At 34.9% G+C, this 16,598-nt stretch overlaps 1 protein-coding gene across 4 annotated transcripts in view; it reads left to right on the top strand.

The window, feature by feature from the left end:
• PRKD1 (protein kinase D1) overlaps nucleotides 1–16,598 on the top strand; it is a 296,380-nt gene that overhangs the window by 240,884 nt on the left and 38,898 nt on the right. For all 4 annotated transcript variants that reach the window (XM_019746850.2, XM_074328119.1, XM_074328120.1 and 1 more), the window contains 6 exons: nucleotides 975–1,098; nucleotides 2,641–2,718; nucleotides 3,973–4,252; nucleotides 5,283–5,335; nucleotides 7,264–7,336; nucleotides 9,565–9,671. In XM_019746850.2, coding sequence (XP_019602409.2) covers nucleotides 975–1,098; nucleotides 2,641–2,718; nucleotides 3,973–4,252; nucleotides 5,283–5,335; nucleotides 7,264–7,336; nucleotides 9,565–9,671 — 715 coding nt within the window. The remainder of the gene's footprint in view (nucleotides 1–974; nucleotides 1,099–2,640; nucleotides 2,719–3,972; nucleotides 4,253–5,282; nucleotides 5,336–7,263; nucleotides 7,337–9,564; nucleotides 9,672–16,598) is intronic.

Genomic DNA, 16,598 nt, shown 5'->3' with positions numbered 1-16,598 from the left:
ATAAAGTTTTATTGGAACATAGTCACACCCGTTCATATAAACTACATTTCCATTAATTAGCAAAATTAAGTATTCTGCAGAGCCTAAAATGTTTATTTCCTGGTCCTTTTTAGAAAAAGTTGCCCAACGTCTGATTTATGTTATAAAGTATATTTAAACTTTTGTGTTCCTTTTACAAATGCCATATTCATTGACAAACTGAAATTGTTCATTAGAGTAGAGCAATAACATAACTGAATTTTTTCCTCTTAATGGAATAAGACTTATTTCTAAAATACTGAAAATAGTATTCTTGTGACCCAGCTGTCCTTTGCAGGTATGCATTTCTTTTGTATCAAAGAGAGGGGTTTGCAGAGGTGTACGTGCATATATGCATGTGGGGTGGGGATGGAAGAAGAGAAGAAGAGACAGACAGAAAAGAGAGAGATGAAGGATTGGCCTAATTTCATGAGCAATAGTTACTTAAAAGACAGTTTAAACAGCAGATTTCAATTCTTATGAGATTATCCAGGGAGAGATACAAATTGATGTGAAATGATATTATCTGTAACCGATTAATATTTTGTCATTATTTTGTCATCTGTAAATATTAATATTTAATTAATGTGTAATAAGTAAGTAAATGAGCTTTCATGTGTGATTCTGAATACTGTGGTCTCGGTACACTAAGATGGTATGATGTCTGATGTTTACTAGAAATCTGAACACTGTGCAGTTTAAACCTGAAGACAAGGGGGCTTATTATCCTGCTCAGGATTTTTAATGTGTACATACAAAGTGCCTGTCACTCCTCAGAGTCATCCAGATGCTGAGCCATGGTACTCTGGCAATACATTCCACTGAAAATGGGATGTGAAATTTTTGTGTGCGTGTGTGTGACTTTCTCTTTGAAAGAGCTGAAATAAGGTTTTAGGCAGGAAAAGGAGATCCATATCTAAAAACATTTCTTTCTTACAATATTTTGACTTTTCAAGTCCATCAACAAGCAACAATATCCCGCTCATGAGAGTAGTGCAATCTGTGAAACACACGAAAAGGAAAAGCAGCACAGTGATGAAAGAAGGGTGGATGGTCCACTACACCAGCAAGGACACACTGGTAAGATCCACAGCTGGCAGCTTCCTCCAGTCTTGCTAGCTTTCACTCGAGGAGATGTCAGTGTCCTGTGAAGACTGTGGGATGGCTAGGTTACCAGGAGCAAACCTCAGTGCAGGCAGGGCACAGGATCAGCGGGGGGGGGGGCGGACATTAATGTCTCTGGGTGTCTGAGGTAGTTGATCAAGCCACTGAATTAGAGAAAAGTGTAGACAGCAACCTCAGGGAAACACAGTCATTTCCCTCTATTACGCGAGATGATCTCCAGACAACCCAAGTGTCTACCTGTCATTTTATAGCAGTCCTGAAAATGGCAGTTTGTGCTTTCAGAATGCTCCTCTATCTTTCAGAATTTTAAAAAGGCATTTTAGGAAGAGGAAAAACCAATAACTATTATATACTTCTTAAACCTTTAATTGTTCACTTAAAAACTGACCTACATAGGAATACAGTAATCCTGTATTTAATTAGATAAAAGACAACACAGTTTAAATTTTTTAGTATAATTTGAGTTGTTCGTTACTTCAGATTTTCCTGCCAGTTGGTAAATGAAGTTGTACATGAAGGTAAGAGAGAAAAAAATTGATCCACATTTCAAAGTTGAATTAATTGACATTTGGTGATAGCTTCTTTTTCAGTTACTGGTTGTATTTTCCTCGTCACCTCCTACCTATAGGATCCCCATCACTTCATTAGATAGACACCCGTAACCTAATTATTTATAATCTCAACCTTCTCTGCAGAAGAGAGGTTTATGTACATGACTTACTGTAGAACTCAATTGAACACCATGTAATTCTGCCTAGACGTAGTATAGAATATTTAAAATATATTTTATGTATTTGACTGGTCTGAGCTTGGTTGTGGAAGAGACCAAGAATAGCGTTAGAGCTTCTTAGTCTAAAAAGATGAACACCCCCACACCCCCACACACATACACACACACACAGCCTGATCACCAATCATAGTCATTTTGACTGGTAGGAGCTGAAGAGAAGGCAAAGTTATTTGATGCTTTCCCCTGACTTTGTTAAGTTGATACCGTGGAGTCAACCCTACCATCCAACAACATATTCTTTAGTTCAGTTACAGCATCGAACTCTTCCATCTCTGATGGAAGCTGAAATACCTGCTGGATTAGCATAGCTTTCCTTATGTTCTAAAACAACGAGAATGGCTAAGCATCATATCTCCTATGAAGCCTTTTTATTTTGTTACAGACTACAAAGCCACCTTTACCTACTCAAGCAGTCAAATTTAAAGAGCATGTTTTCTTATTACTATGTATGTACTAAATGCCAGGCCCTGTGCTGAGTACTAATAATACATCATCTCCTTTGCTACTCATAACTCTGATGTAGACGTGGAAACTTATCACATGACAGCTGCTAAACAGTTCCTTTCTAGAGTCTGAAATTGAATGTGAGTCTTTCATGCACTTTGCACCATCAAATCTTACATCTCCATTGGGAAAATGGTTTGATTCTATCAATCCTGGGTATTTCTAAAGTTTTTAAAAGATCCTGAATCTAACTTCTATTTCAGCGGAAACGGCACTATTGGAGATTGGATAGCAAATGTATTACCCTCTTTCAAAATGACACAGGAAGCAGGTACTACAAGGTAAGGGTGGCTCTTTCCTTGATTGGCGTTTCATGCCCCCTCTACATAGAGATGTAGAGTATTGGGAATGCAAAATACATCCAACAGACAAGATTGTTTTTGTGCTTGCTCTAAGTTATTTTTTCTTCTCTGTAGTTTACAAATTTCTGAGTAATCAGGTTGTGACCCCATGATAGCCATCTGTGAATTTCAAATTTCACTGGGGAATGCTTCCTTTGGGATGGAGGCAGCAGAGGGGAAGCTTAACTGAGGATTTTAGCAGAGACGTGTGATTTAACCACAAAATCCATGGTCACGCTCCATCCAGGCTTTTTTTTAATTTATTTTTTTCCTTTTTTTTTTTTTTTTTGCATTTATAGCTTGCAGAATATCACTGGTTAAGAAACGCTGTATGATTTCTCCATGCATTGCCAATATTCATAAGGAGCATTTACTTTCCCCTAGAGGAAAATTTGGCAGCAATTTTCATTTTATCTGTCTACATCAAATAATATAGATGTGGCATAATGTATCGCCCAGTATAAAACATGGTTGCAAAAGAAGTTCATAGTGAAAACTGTGTGTACTTGCTCCTTCAAAATTAATGCAGGCTCAGACATAGTTGATGTGATTATCTGTGGCCACTTTACACAGCTCTATCAGAAAAAGGAAACTTCATTAACTTTTAAATAAAAATATGTTTTAAAAGTTATTTCTTAGTCACTCCTGGAAGACAATGTGATGATTAATTTTTTAATGTTAAAATTTTCTTAGAAGTAACTGCTTTTAAAACCAATCTCAGTAGTTTTCTCACTAAAACGATTCACTTGGCTATATTATATTAACATGTATCAAATCAAATTATGTGATTCATTTCCAGTGCCTTACAGAATAGTTAAAATTTTAAAACAGCCATGTAAACCCAAGTGCATTTTGCAAGGGTTGTGATTCCACTTAACAGTTTTAAAACTGATCATTTGTATTTTAAGCCTTAGATTTTGATGTAGGTTCAAAGTCATTATTCTTACTGATATTTTTTTCTTGCCGCATGAACATAGTGAAAAAGTCACTTGGATTTTTCTAGGAAAATGAAATAAGGTTTCCCCAATAAAGGTATTTTTGAATTTTGCTTTGTGATATTATGTCTTATAAAACCATTTTTATATAAATGATGGGCATTTGTAATTTCATTTCTCACATGTCCCTGGCATGAATTTTATTTAAAAGTTTACATAGTTTTGGTAAACTACATTTAGCATACTCTTTCTTTCATAGGAAATTCCTTTATCAGAAATTTTATCTTTGGAACCAGCAAAACCTTCAGCTTTAATTCCAAACGGGACCAACCCTCACTGTTTTGAGATCACGACAGCGAATGTAGTGTATTACGTGGGAGAAAACGTGGTCAATCCTTCCAGCCCGCCCCCAAGCGGCAGTGTCCTGACCAGCGGCGTTGGGGCCGACGTGGCCCACACTTGGGAGGTGGCGATTCAGCACGCCCTCATGCCCGTCATCCCCAAGGGGTCGTCCGGAGCTTCCGGAACCAACTCTCACAGTGAGTCTGCCGCTTTTCTGACTGTCCGGGGAGCAGGCGAAGACAACCTGCTGAAGGGTGATTTAGTTCATTGGCTAACACGGGGTCTCTAAATAAAAGCGCTATACGGACAAAGATATTGCATTCGTTAAATTAAGCCTACGTTTTATTTTATCTTAAAATCGGAACACATTAATGTAAGCTCACTATATATATAGGCAATAGCAGAAACCTAGACATGTTGGTCATGAAAGAAGTCATCTAGTCAGCTTGAGCTTGACTTGGAATGCCGGTCTTGTTATTTGCAAATCTGAGTTCAGGTGTTGGCTCAAAACCACCTTAATGTGGGTACTCTGTGTGGGTACTTAGGTGTATAGAGGAAGTGGAAACCGTTGATAATTTTATCCCAGGAAGAAATCTCTGTCATGAATAGATTGAGATAAATTTTATGAAAATGGAACCAGGATCAAATATTGAGGATGAATTTCTTTAAATATTTGAGAGGATTATTTATATAAAAATGTAATTTTAAATTTCATAATGGCTATCACTAATGAAGCCTGTGGGGAGAAAAACCCTTTTTTTCACATCACAGTGTATTATCTGATGCTCTATTACAACTTTTTAATTAATCTCTACAACTAATGTACATGTTAATAGACTATATATGCCTATTTTGGTGCTAAGTACTTTACATGAGGTCTCTATTTTAATGCCTAAAACAACCCCAGCAGGTGGACATTAATGATTTGCCTGTTTTAGAGGTGAGGGAATCAGGCCCTAGAGAGATTACCTTGTCCCAACTTGTACCTGGGCTACGAAACGGCAAGCCTCTGAACTCTAAACTGACAAAATACTATTTTTTGAAGCCAAGTACCAAGTAAATTTGTAATCGTAAAAGGGAAGAAATATTCTAATAGATATTTTCCTAGAAAAATCTAATTGCTATGATTTAAAAATATCCCTGCAGCTTGATTAGTAAGCATGTGTTTACTTGTTATGCTATTACTCCTCTTACTTCTTTTGTGTATTTTTTCACATGTATTTCCAGGAGATATTTCTGTGAGTATTTCAGTATCAAATTGCCAGATTCAAGAAAATGTGGTGAGTATGTACCTCCTAAAATAAAACTTGGTAATGTGATTTTTTTAATTGGAAAATAGGAGCGTCATAAAATACGTTTTTATTTACCTAACGTATTAATTTTTCAGTATTTTCTACAAAGTGAAATATGGTCTATTTGGGTATTTTTCTTCTATAAGATCTTAGAAACATTATATCGATTCTTTTAGGAATTTTTTCTATAATCTGTTCTGTAGTTTGGAAAGCTAAATACCTGTTATTCATCTCAGATAAGCAAATAGAATGCAATGCCTGATTTTTCACATGTTTGCCTGTCTTGGTATTAAAATTTTAATGGTTGATGTTACACAATTCCAAATAAGATAAAATAAAATTGTTTGAGTTGCACGAGTAGCTTGAAAATGCCCTTACTCTTATTTCTTGATTGCTACTGAGGAGAGCTGTCATATGATATGACAAGGAGTTGCAGATGCTTTTACAGTCACTTGTATATATCAGGGAAACCTCAGCAAAGTAGCAGCCTGGTCACCTGGACCACATAACTCCATCCTCTGAGCTCAGTTTTTGAACATTATAGGTCAAACATTATGAAATAATTTATACTCAGTCATATGTTTGCTTTATTTGTTATGCTTTGTTACTATGGCACATAGCCCAAAAGTAATAAGGCCTTTCTCAGCTCATCCTGTGATGCACACCTTTTGCTCTGTTTTACCTGCTGTACCTCTGACCAAAAGCCAAGGGTTTAGAGCCTTACTTACACTGATCTGAGTTTGTTTTTTAAAGAATAAACTCCATGAAACTCTTAGTTATCCTAGTATAGCATTGCAACCTTTGCTAAATTGGCACAAAGTAAACTGAAAATCAAAGATGAATTAAGAAAAAATTAGGAAAACTTCATAGTGAAGGTTAGACGAATTTTCGTGCTGTCAATCACAAGATAGCTTTCTGAAAATCTGCAGGTTCCTGTTGCTCTTGCTTAGCCAGGGAAGGCTTTCAGAAATGTAGATTAACCTATAAGTTTCTTGGGAAATTCTAGATACCTGTGGGGTTGTTTGGCCACTATTGTCCACTAAAAATTCTGGGTGGGCCACTGAGCTATCAGAGAAAGCTGGAATAGCTTGGACTCAGAATGCTAGAATAGTATTAATTCACTTTCTTGTCTCCAGACAACCTTGCACTTACCCCATGGACACTCTGAAGGGATCACAGGATAGAGACAACTTGTAGTTGTTTTCTAGGAAAACAACCAGGACGGGAATATATAGGATATGCAGAGGGTAGGATTTGGTGTTGGATTAAAACATAAAGCTTTATTTAGCAATTGTTGTTCCAAAAAGAAAAGAGTAGACATTTGGAACGTTATCTCCAGAAGTGGAAAAAATGGAGGGGTTTAATTACTTTACCAGTGGACTTTCATAATGGATTGTCATCCTCTTGTAGTGTCTCCAGCTCACGCATAGTGATTCAGCCCCCTTGTCCTTCACTTTAGATTCATCTGGATGTGGATGATTAATAAAGAAACGGCCTCACCATTCTAGCCATCAACAGTAGTGGGGTTGAAATCAGGACTCACACTAACATATGATTGACGACCTTGATTATTTAACCCAAATTTCTAAGTAGCCATCTCAATAAACAAGTCCCTTTTTGAATATTGACAGTAAATGGCATTATATAGTTTTATGTCTTATTTCTCTCTGATGAACATTAAAAAACCTCTGCTGCTTAAGAGCAGAATAGTTTTCAAAACAATACAATATAATTCATTCATTCATTCAGGAGTGTGATTTGACTATTACAGTCCTATTATTGATTTTATCTAGCATTTACAATTTCTGTTTAAAATATTTAATAATATTTATGATACACTTAATAAAATTACATAATTTATTAGGACTAATGTTCTTTCACTTCATATTTCTCTTTCATTGGACTTGCACCTATAGGACATCAGCACAGTGTATCAGATTTTTCCTGATGAAGTACTGGGTTCTGGGCAGTTTGGAATTGTTTATGGAGGTATGTTAGCTCACTAAGAATTTGTATTCATTTAAAATTTTAGCTACTTGTATTTATAAAAGTAGTATCACCAAGCAAAATATAAAAGACAAGACCTGTGTGGGTATATGTTTGTATATATGTCTCTTTGTGTTTTACATTTTTAGAAATTTCTTTTGAGTTATCACGATTTGGAAAAGTGTTACATTTGTGTTTTCAAAGAGAATTTTTTCTACTCCTAAAAAACTTTTTTTGCTTAAATATGTACAAATAACTCTGTACACCGTACTAGATACATGTTAGTTTATTTAAACAAAATATTGAGAAACTAGGAAGTTGTGATTCATAAACATATTAGTTCCATTTGCTTTTAGCATATGTCATCAGAACGCTAGAAATTCATTCGTGTAACTATACACAAATATCTTTTAATTATAATACTTTTAACACTGTGTTTCATTAAGGTTTTCATTTTTTTTAATTTTCAAATGAAATACTAAATTTTTATATTTTTTCTTATTGTCAAACTATTTGGTTAATTTGTTTTTTTAACCTCTGCTGTTTGAGATTCTAGCCATTTCTATTATTTTTTTCAAGTCTTTAAGAAAGATTTAATGTTAATATTTTACCTGCCCCATAAAATGACACCGTAGCTGCAGTTCCTTAATATAATCAGTAACAAATTATCTTTTTTGAGAGGTGGGGTTGCTCTGAAATAATTATTACTTATGACAGTATAATATTGTGCTTTTTTAGTTAAAAACTAAGTTCTACTCTATTTTACAAAGTAATTTTGATTCTCATAAAATGCTCAAATGATTTTTAAAATGAAAACCTATATATGAGTCAGCAACCATTGTGCTTTTTATCAATGTGTTACAGTGTAATAGAGGAGAAACCAAGTACTCAGTATTACTGTACAGTGTAATAAGCATATGCAAAAAAAAAATTGTCGTCTATAGAGCATGGTAAATATACATAACTGCATATAGTGTGTGGATGAGAAATGAAGTTACAGAGACCAGCAGGTGCCAGATAATTTGTAGCATCCAACATTGAAGGAGCAGGCTCAGGAGAAGGCCTCCACAAGGAAGACTGAAAAGTTAAGAGTAGACCCATAGGGGGTGAAGTGTATAAGAACAGTCTCAGAAGAGAGGTCAAGCACTGTAGTGACAGAGGATTAGAGACCAAAGAAGCTAACACCTTGAAAAGAGTAGTTGCAGAAAAATGGCTGAATTGGAATAGAGGTTGCAGTGAGTCAAAGAGTAAGGAATGATATTAAGAAAGTAGAGAATGTGAAAACAAGACAATTTTGTGGTGAAAGGAGTCAGTCTGGAAGGAGTCAGATGGAATAGATTCAGGGGGAAGGAACACTAGATTCAAAAAAATGTTGAAATAATGGAATTTCAAATTCGTTTGTATGTGACAAAAACACTGAGTAATTAGGTCCATTTCCATTTTCAGATTCATTTTCATTTTCCATTTTTTAGATTCAATTAACAGTACTTTATTCTAAACCTACACAATATAGTAGTGTAGAAGTTAAGAGCTTGAGGGTGCCCTCGTGCCCTATAGATTCCCTCAAATGTTTGTTGTGAGAATTAAATGGGATGTAATGTATGCAAAGGGACTGTCATGCGATAATGATGACAATAATTATGATGATAACTAACACATTTTGAGTGGGTATAGTTACCTGGGCACTATGTGTACTTTACATATCTTATTTCATCTTATTCTTACAATTCTTCCATTGAAGATGAGGAACCTAAAACTCAGAAAGTTTAAGTGATTTGCTTAAGATCATGAAGCTAGTAAGTGACAGAGCCAAGACTTTTATTCTTTCCATTATAACACACATCTGTTTATCAGGAATTGAAAATTGTGCTTTCTTAAGGAGAGTCTTCTGCTGGTGTTATGAACATTTTCCATATTAAGTAACTCAAGATCCAGTTTCTAAAACATATATTTTTATGAGAAAAGTATCAGGCTGTTGATACGTCTAGCTTTAATGTCCCAATTCTTTTGTATCCTTAATTGTGGTTAATTTTATGGTACATATATGATTCAGAGTAATAATAGAGCTAAGAAATGAAATCTGTGGATATAAGTCAGTACACATGAGAAATGTCAATTTATTTGATGGAACATTTTTATAATTCCTATAAGTGTCCTTATAAATTCTGGTGTTCTTTAATATAGATGATATTTAATAACATTAGCTAATATTTCCCTTTTTTATTTTAAAGGAAAACATCGTAAAACAGGAAGAGATGTAGCTATTAAAATAATTGACAAATTAAGATTTCCAACAAAACAAGAAAGCCAGCTTCGTAATGAGGTTGCAATTCTACAGGTACGTCTTTATTTTTCATTTGGAGTTTATAAAATACCCCCTCAACTTCCACAAAACAAAGAAAAGTTATGCAAATATCTGTGGCTTAGATATTAGGTTGGTGCAAAAGTAGTTGCAGTTTTTGCAATTATTTTTAACATCTTAAACCACAATGACTTTTGCAGCAACCTAATATTTAGAAACACTTTAAAATCACTGAAAAGGCAAATTAAGCATCAAAGTGCTGCCTGGGTAGTATCTTTCCTGAGTCTAGGCTGCAGATGTTCTTTTTTATGCACATAATTCTAAGTTTTATATATTATTAATACTCATTAAATGAGTAATGTTTCAGCATTTGCTTATAGTAGACATACTAAGACCATTTTGTTTCACATTATAAATGACCTTGCCTTCTTAAACATTCCTCCCTTATGCTATGATAATTACATGAATTGAGTATGTAACTGTCGGTATATTAGGTAAATGAGTAATATATGTCTGAGAATAAGATCATCTTGACATTATTAGTGTCCTCTTTGTCTCTTATTGTAAGCCTTTTATTTAATATTGAGCATGTTACCTAACTCCTCTCATTAATAGCAGTCCCTTTTTAAAGCCGGAATTGGTTAATAAAAGGTATTATGTGGCATATATAATTTCTGTAACCATTAAAAATTTTTCTACAGACCAAAAGGAAATTGAGCAATTGTTTGCTAAATGTGGTCATCCTAGCTATCCAGTCCAGACAATTTAGACCATTGATAAATGCCCATTTGTATATAACTGCCATAATTCTCTACTTGTCATGCATGCTGATCATAATTTCTAATTCATAGTTTTATTGAATAATATTCATTTGCACACTGCTAATAAAATGAAACACACTGCATTTCTTCATTTATTATTTCATTTAACTGCCATTTATTGAGTTACATACAATTAAAAATTGAAAAAGATATGATTTTAACCCAAAGGAGTTGATGTATACAGACAACAAAAAATAATAAGAGACTTTTTTGGGATTCAGAATTTCTAAACGTGGTGTTTTTGTGCTTTTGGCCAACGAATGTAACACATAGCACTGTCACGTTGTTCTCTGTTTTTATGGGGAAGAAGAGAACCATGGCTCTGAAGGCGCCAGCTCATAGATTCATAGCTCAGTCCTTGCTAATCAGTTACCAAAAAAGGTGTTTTTTGATTGTTTGTTGGTTTTATTCTTAACTTGGCAACCTTGACCTGCAAATGACTTCTGAAAACTTAGTAAATGACATCGTCCCAAACCTGGCCCCTGCTCTCCTTGTGTCCATGCCCACATGGTGCCTGGAAGGCAGATTCCTTTGCAGCCAACCTCCAGAGTTGGCATCTGTACAGAGACATTTATCCTTCCTCCAAGGACAAGCACGAAGTTTCCTGGTTAACATGGCTTTGTACTTCTACATTTTGTTGCTATTGCAGAGGACTGACTAGATCTTGAAAGTCCAATTTTCTGTATTTTAGTTGGCTCTCCTGAGCCTGTCAACACAGGCTGCTGACTCTATAGTGAGGTAGAAAAATAAAAGGCACCTGAGCATAAACTGCCTCCTATATATTCTTCTAAAAGAGTAGATGCAGTCAACATCTCAGATGCAATAAGCAGACATATGGCACAAGTTTCATTATAGCATGGTTTTCTAAAAAGAGTTTGGTTAGGTTGAAAGTCACATTCTGTCCCTTGAGCATATGAAGAGCTCTTATGTTGTGTCCTGAAATCTCAAAAATCCTCATCACTTACCACTCATCTCCAGTATCCCCAGCCATTCTTTGCTTCGTTCATCAAATCCACATTTATTGAGTACATACCATGAGCTAAGCACTGTTCTGTGTCCAGTGGATATAGTGGGGACAAAGATACACAGGTTCTTACTGTCATTGGTCTTTAACTTGTGTCACTCAGCTAGTCAGATGTTTGCTACATACTTATGTTTTGAATTTTCAATCACATAATCTATACAGTGAGTCTTATTAAGGCTTGGCTTAATTATAAACAGATACCAGAAGTTCAGGAGTTCATACTTTATCATAAAGTTGTCAATTGTTTCAAAATCCATTCGTCAAAACTAAGGAACTCATCGAGTCCCCTAAGTGAAACAAATGGAAAAAAAAAAATATTTGAACGCTTTTTACCATTGCCAGATATTTCAGCCTCTCAGGAAGGATTACAATTCAGTATCCAGAGATAGTGAAGTTCAACCTCACCTCTTTTGACTCTGCTCAAAAATCACCAACTGTGTAAGCACCACTCTCACGCCATTTAAAACTACAGTCCACTCAGATACCCTCCCCATCCCTACGCATGTACCCCTCTTACCCTGATCTACGTTTTTTGTTTTTGTTTTTCTTCCCCCATAGCACTTACCACCTTCTAACCTGTTAAAGATTTCATTTATTATTATTTGTTGTGGGTTTCTCTCCCCACCCCCCAACCCCAGCCCCTCCACTAGAATATCCCCATCAGGAGGGCACAGATTGTTATTTTGTTTCCTAATATATCCTGAACATCTGGCACACTTCAGGTGTTTACAAATATTTGTTGAATGGATATTTGTTGAATTAGAATTGGACAGAAACACCATCTTGTCATATAGGATGGCACATGTAGTGTCTGACCAGATAACAAAAGTTTTACTGCATTGACTATTAATAGTTAATTGGTTAGTTAAGGATTGTGTGTGGTTTGTTTAAAAGCCCTCATTCCTCCATTTCGTATTTATTATCAAAAGAGCTCACCTTTTGAACCTGAAAAGACAAACTGGTCATGTGGATATGGGCTAGGGGTTGGAATTTTGACTCACTGATTAATATGTTCTGAAAAAGTACCATGATAAAAATCACTTGAGTAGTGGAGAAGGTTTTCTTTTACTAATCTTGAGGAGTAGATTTCTGTCCCTCTGGATATAAAAGTGATACCCAGGAGCATTTCGTTATCTTCTTCCTGGTGCTTAGCTTATGGAAGCAGGTATCCTAGTTCATGGTCATACTGGGAGTCTGAAAAACTCAGCCCTACTCCCTTCCTCCTTCTGATTCTCCAGAAGGGGAATAAGGAGGTTGAAATGGCTGATTTTTGAAAATCCTCCTCATGCAATTCTGTTAATCTTCTGGTCAAATTTTGATTTGTTTCTGTTTTTGTGAAAAAGCACCTTAGCTTATAGGAGACTTCAAAGTTGTAGAAATATGGAATGTACGAAAAAGTGCAATTCTCCTTTCTTCTCTCCATAACCTAGGTGAAGGCTTTCCAAGGTCTGATTCAGTCACTGGAAAACCAAACTCTTTAGATGTTTTTGAGTAGCTGAAAAATTAAGTCAGGCATGGATCTTATGGCATAGTTATCCCTTATTTAAATCACTTAGAATAGATGTTTTCATTGTCTGTAAACACTTCATTATTATTATATGTTTCAGGAGGATGTTAATTAATGTAGATGTTAAAATTATTTCATAAAATTCCCAAGGGATCTTATTTATATTATTATTTTGAAAGTTATAAAACATGGTAAGAAACATGTAAAAAAGTTGTGAAACACATGGTAAATTTGAAATTATTGTTTTTTTCCTATTCATGTCAATAAAATAAGAAGGAAAAGATAGTTGTTTTATGATTATTAGAGCTATCACAGAAAACTCACCTTTATGAGGAGATACAGCTATATTATAGAAAACTTAAAAACTTCAAATTTAAAGTAACATTTAATATAATTTATTTTATGATGATATATTTAATATAATTTATCAACACAGTCTTGTTTGATCAACATTTTTATTTTCTAACATATCACAGTGCATAAAAAGCTTTAGGATGATACTTATGAATAAAATTCCAATATTTTACTATTATTTTTTCTCTTATTCTTAAATATCAACTTTTAGTTATTTATTTAAGGAACAATACTAAAGCTTTTGTTTATGACATAATATACGAAGCATTTTGGAATTATACAAGTGCTGAGTATAGAATACAAAGTACAGGAAAATACATGAGAATTTAACAGACCATAAATTAAATGTATCCCCTAGCACTTATCTCATAAAACTCCCCCTGTCGTTCTGGTTTCTTTATTGTGAGGCACTCCTCTTCCCATTCAAGTGCCTCCTAACTTAAAAACAAAACAACAGCCACAATAAAAAGTGGTCTTGATTTGTCTAGGCTCTCCCTCTCACAGCTGCAGTCCAATTCTCCCTTTTGTACCGCCACACTTCAGATCTGTGCTGTACTCTGCTTCCAATTCTTGTTCATAAATTTCCTTCTTGTCTCTGGTTGCCACATCTTTCTTAAAGAAAATGCAAGGCTCTTTTTTGCCTTATTCTTATGTCCTACCTCTACCCAACTAGCACATGTTGGCTATTTTGTAGTCTCTGTCTCAGTCCTTCAACAGCGTCGATCCTTTGCTCCTTTTTAAATCTCTCTCCTCACTTCACCTCTGCACTTACTAGACTCTGTTTCTTTCCCTGCTCCCTCCTCCAGCTAATTTGGAACTCCTTCCCAGAGTGAGGTCACTCACATTAAGAGTCATCCCTCATCTCTTCGCAGGTCATTCTTTAATGTTCTCTTGAGCTCTCATCTTTCACAGGCACTTTTTAGTCTCATATTTCTGACCATAGGACATCTCCACTTTGCTGTGCCACTTTTACCTCAAACCAATCAGCCTAAAAGCAAACGCTTATCCCTACAAGATACTCTCTCCTAACTTTGTCTACTTTGCTAGCATTCTTTGATTTTCTTAGGCAAGAGCCCTTTTCCTTAAATTAATAAAAATATTAAGTGAAGCACTTCCTTTATACAAAGCTTTGCTGAGTCTCTGGGCCATATAAAAATGAATGAAACCCTTTAAGATGTTTATTGTCTATTTGGGCAGTCAGGTACAAGTAGCTACAAGTCAGAATAGCCGTGGAAGCATCGTGAAAGAAGTCATGGATTATGATTGAGGCCAGGACGCTGGAATCAGGGAGAGCTTCAAAGAGAAACATAGCATTAGTGAGATCTTGAGTTTGATAACCAAATAAATGCTGGAAACGGAGATTAGACTGCCAGATGACCTCAGCAAAGTATATATTCTATGACTCTGAGTAGAAAACTTAAGATCATTTTAGAAGAGTACTCTTCAAATATTTTTCATCATGTGTCCTCAAAAACAATTCCAAAAAATTTTGCACTTGCTTGTGTAATTTTAAGTTGACAGAACAATTTGTCAACAGTTTAAGGAACTTCAATTTTGCAGTGTATTGAAAATCTTGCTATTTGAAAATAAAGCTGTTATAGCACTCTTTTAAATATGTGCTTTAGAATCTAAATATGATAGACATTTGACATTCATCATCAGTCATTTGTAAAAATTACACGAATAGTAGGCTCTTTAACAATAGTATATTTTATAACTTCCTTGTTTTTTCTTAATATATTACATTTTTCCCACAAAATTATATTCCAATGTAATGTGTTTTTACATTTGAAAGTCTTTTATTGGTCCTCTTCATAATTGTTTACAATAAAAATAAGTATTATTTCAAAATTTTTATTATATTTTAAATGTTTAAAGCATACTCCTGGATTAAGTTATCATTACAAGTTTTATCAAGCAGGATAATATTCTGTAAATTTTGAACTATGCTTATTAAACATAAAAAATAAAATGTTACTGAAAATACATTATCTAATGTGATTGATTTTTTAGTATAGGTCATAAATTGATGGGTGAATTTTTTTTAATTTATTGGGGTGACAATTGTTAGTAAAATTATATAGATTTCAGGTGTACAATTCTGTATGACATCATCTATAAATCCCATTGTGTGATCACCACCCAGAGTCAGTTCTCCTTCCATCACCATTATTTGATCCCCCTTACCCTCATCTCCCACCCCCCACCCCATTTACCCTCTGGTAACCACTAAACTATTGTCTGTGTCTATGAGTTTTTGTTTCTCATTTGTCTTGTTCTTTTGTTGTTTTTGGTTTATATACCACATATCAGTGAAATCATATGGTTCTCTGCTTTTTCTATCTGATTTATTTTGCTTAGCATCATACTCTCAAGATCCATCCATGTTGTCACAAATGTTCCTATATCATCTTTTCTTACCGCTGAATAGTATTCCATTGTGTATATATACCACAACTTCTTTATCCATTCATCTATCAAAGGACATTTTGGTTGTTTCCATGTCTTGGCCACCGTAAACAAAGCTGCAATGTACATTGGAGCACACGTGTCTTTATGGATAAATGTTTTCAGATATTTTTGGGTAGATATCCAGGAGAGGGATTGTTGGGTCATATGGTAATTCTATTCGTAATTTTTTGAGGAACCTCCACACTGCCTTCCATAACGGCTACAGCAGTCTGCATTCCCACCAACAGTTTATGAAGGTTCCTTTTTCTCCACAGCCTCTCCAATACTTGTTACTATTTGTCTTGTTGATGATAGCCATTCTGACTGGGGTGAGGTGATATTTCATTGTGGTTTTTATTTGCATTTCTCTGATGATTAGTGATGTTGAGCATTTTTTCATATGTCTGTTTGCCATTTGTATGTCCTGTTTGGAGAAATGTCTCTTCAGGTCCTCTGCCCATTTTTCAATTGGGTTGTTTGTTTTTTTGTTGTTGAGTTGCGTGAGTTCCTTGTATATTTTGGATATTAGCCCCTTATCGGAGGCACTGTTTGCAAAAATCTTCTCCCATTCAGTTGGTTGCCTCTTTATTTTGTCGATGGTTTCTTTTGCTGTGCAGAAGCTTTTAAGTTTCATATAATCCCATTTGTTTATTTTAGCTTTTACTTCCATTGCTTTGGAGTCAAATTCATAAAATGCTCTTTGAACCCAAGATCCATAAGTTTAGTACCTATGTTTTCTTCTATGCAGTTTATTGTGTCAGGTCTTATTGTTTTTATTGGTGAGTCCAGTCCATTTACGTTTAGGG

The sequence above is a fragment of the Rhinolophus sinicus genome, linkage group LG03 (assembly GCF_036562045.2).
Source record: "Rhinolophus sinicus isolate RSC01 linkage group LG03, ASM3656204v1, whole genome shotgun sequence".
NCBI classification, from domain to species: domain Eukaryota; kingdom Metazoa; phylum Chordata; class Mammalia; order Chiroptera; family Rhinolophidae; genus Rhinolophus; species Rhinolophus sinicus.
Note: the sequence above shows the minus strand (reverse complement) of the source record. Positions and strands in the feature narration are given on the sequence as shown.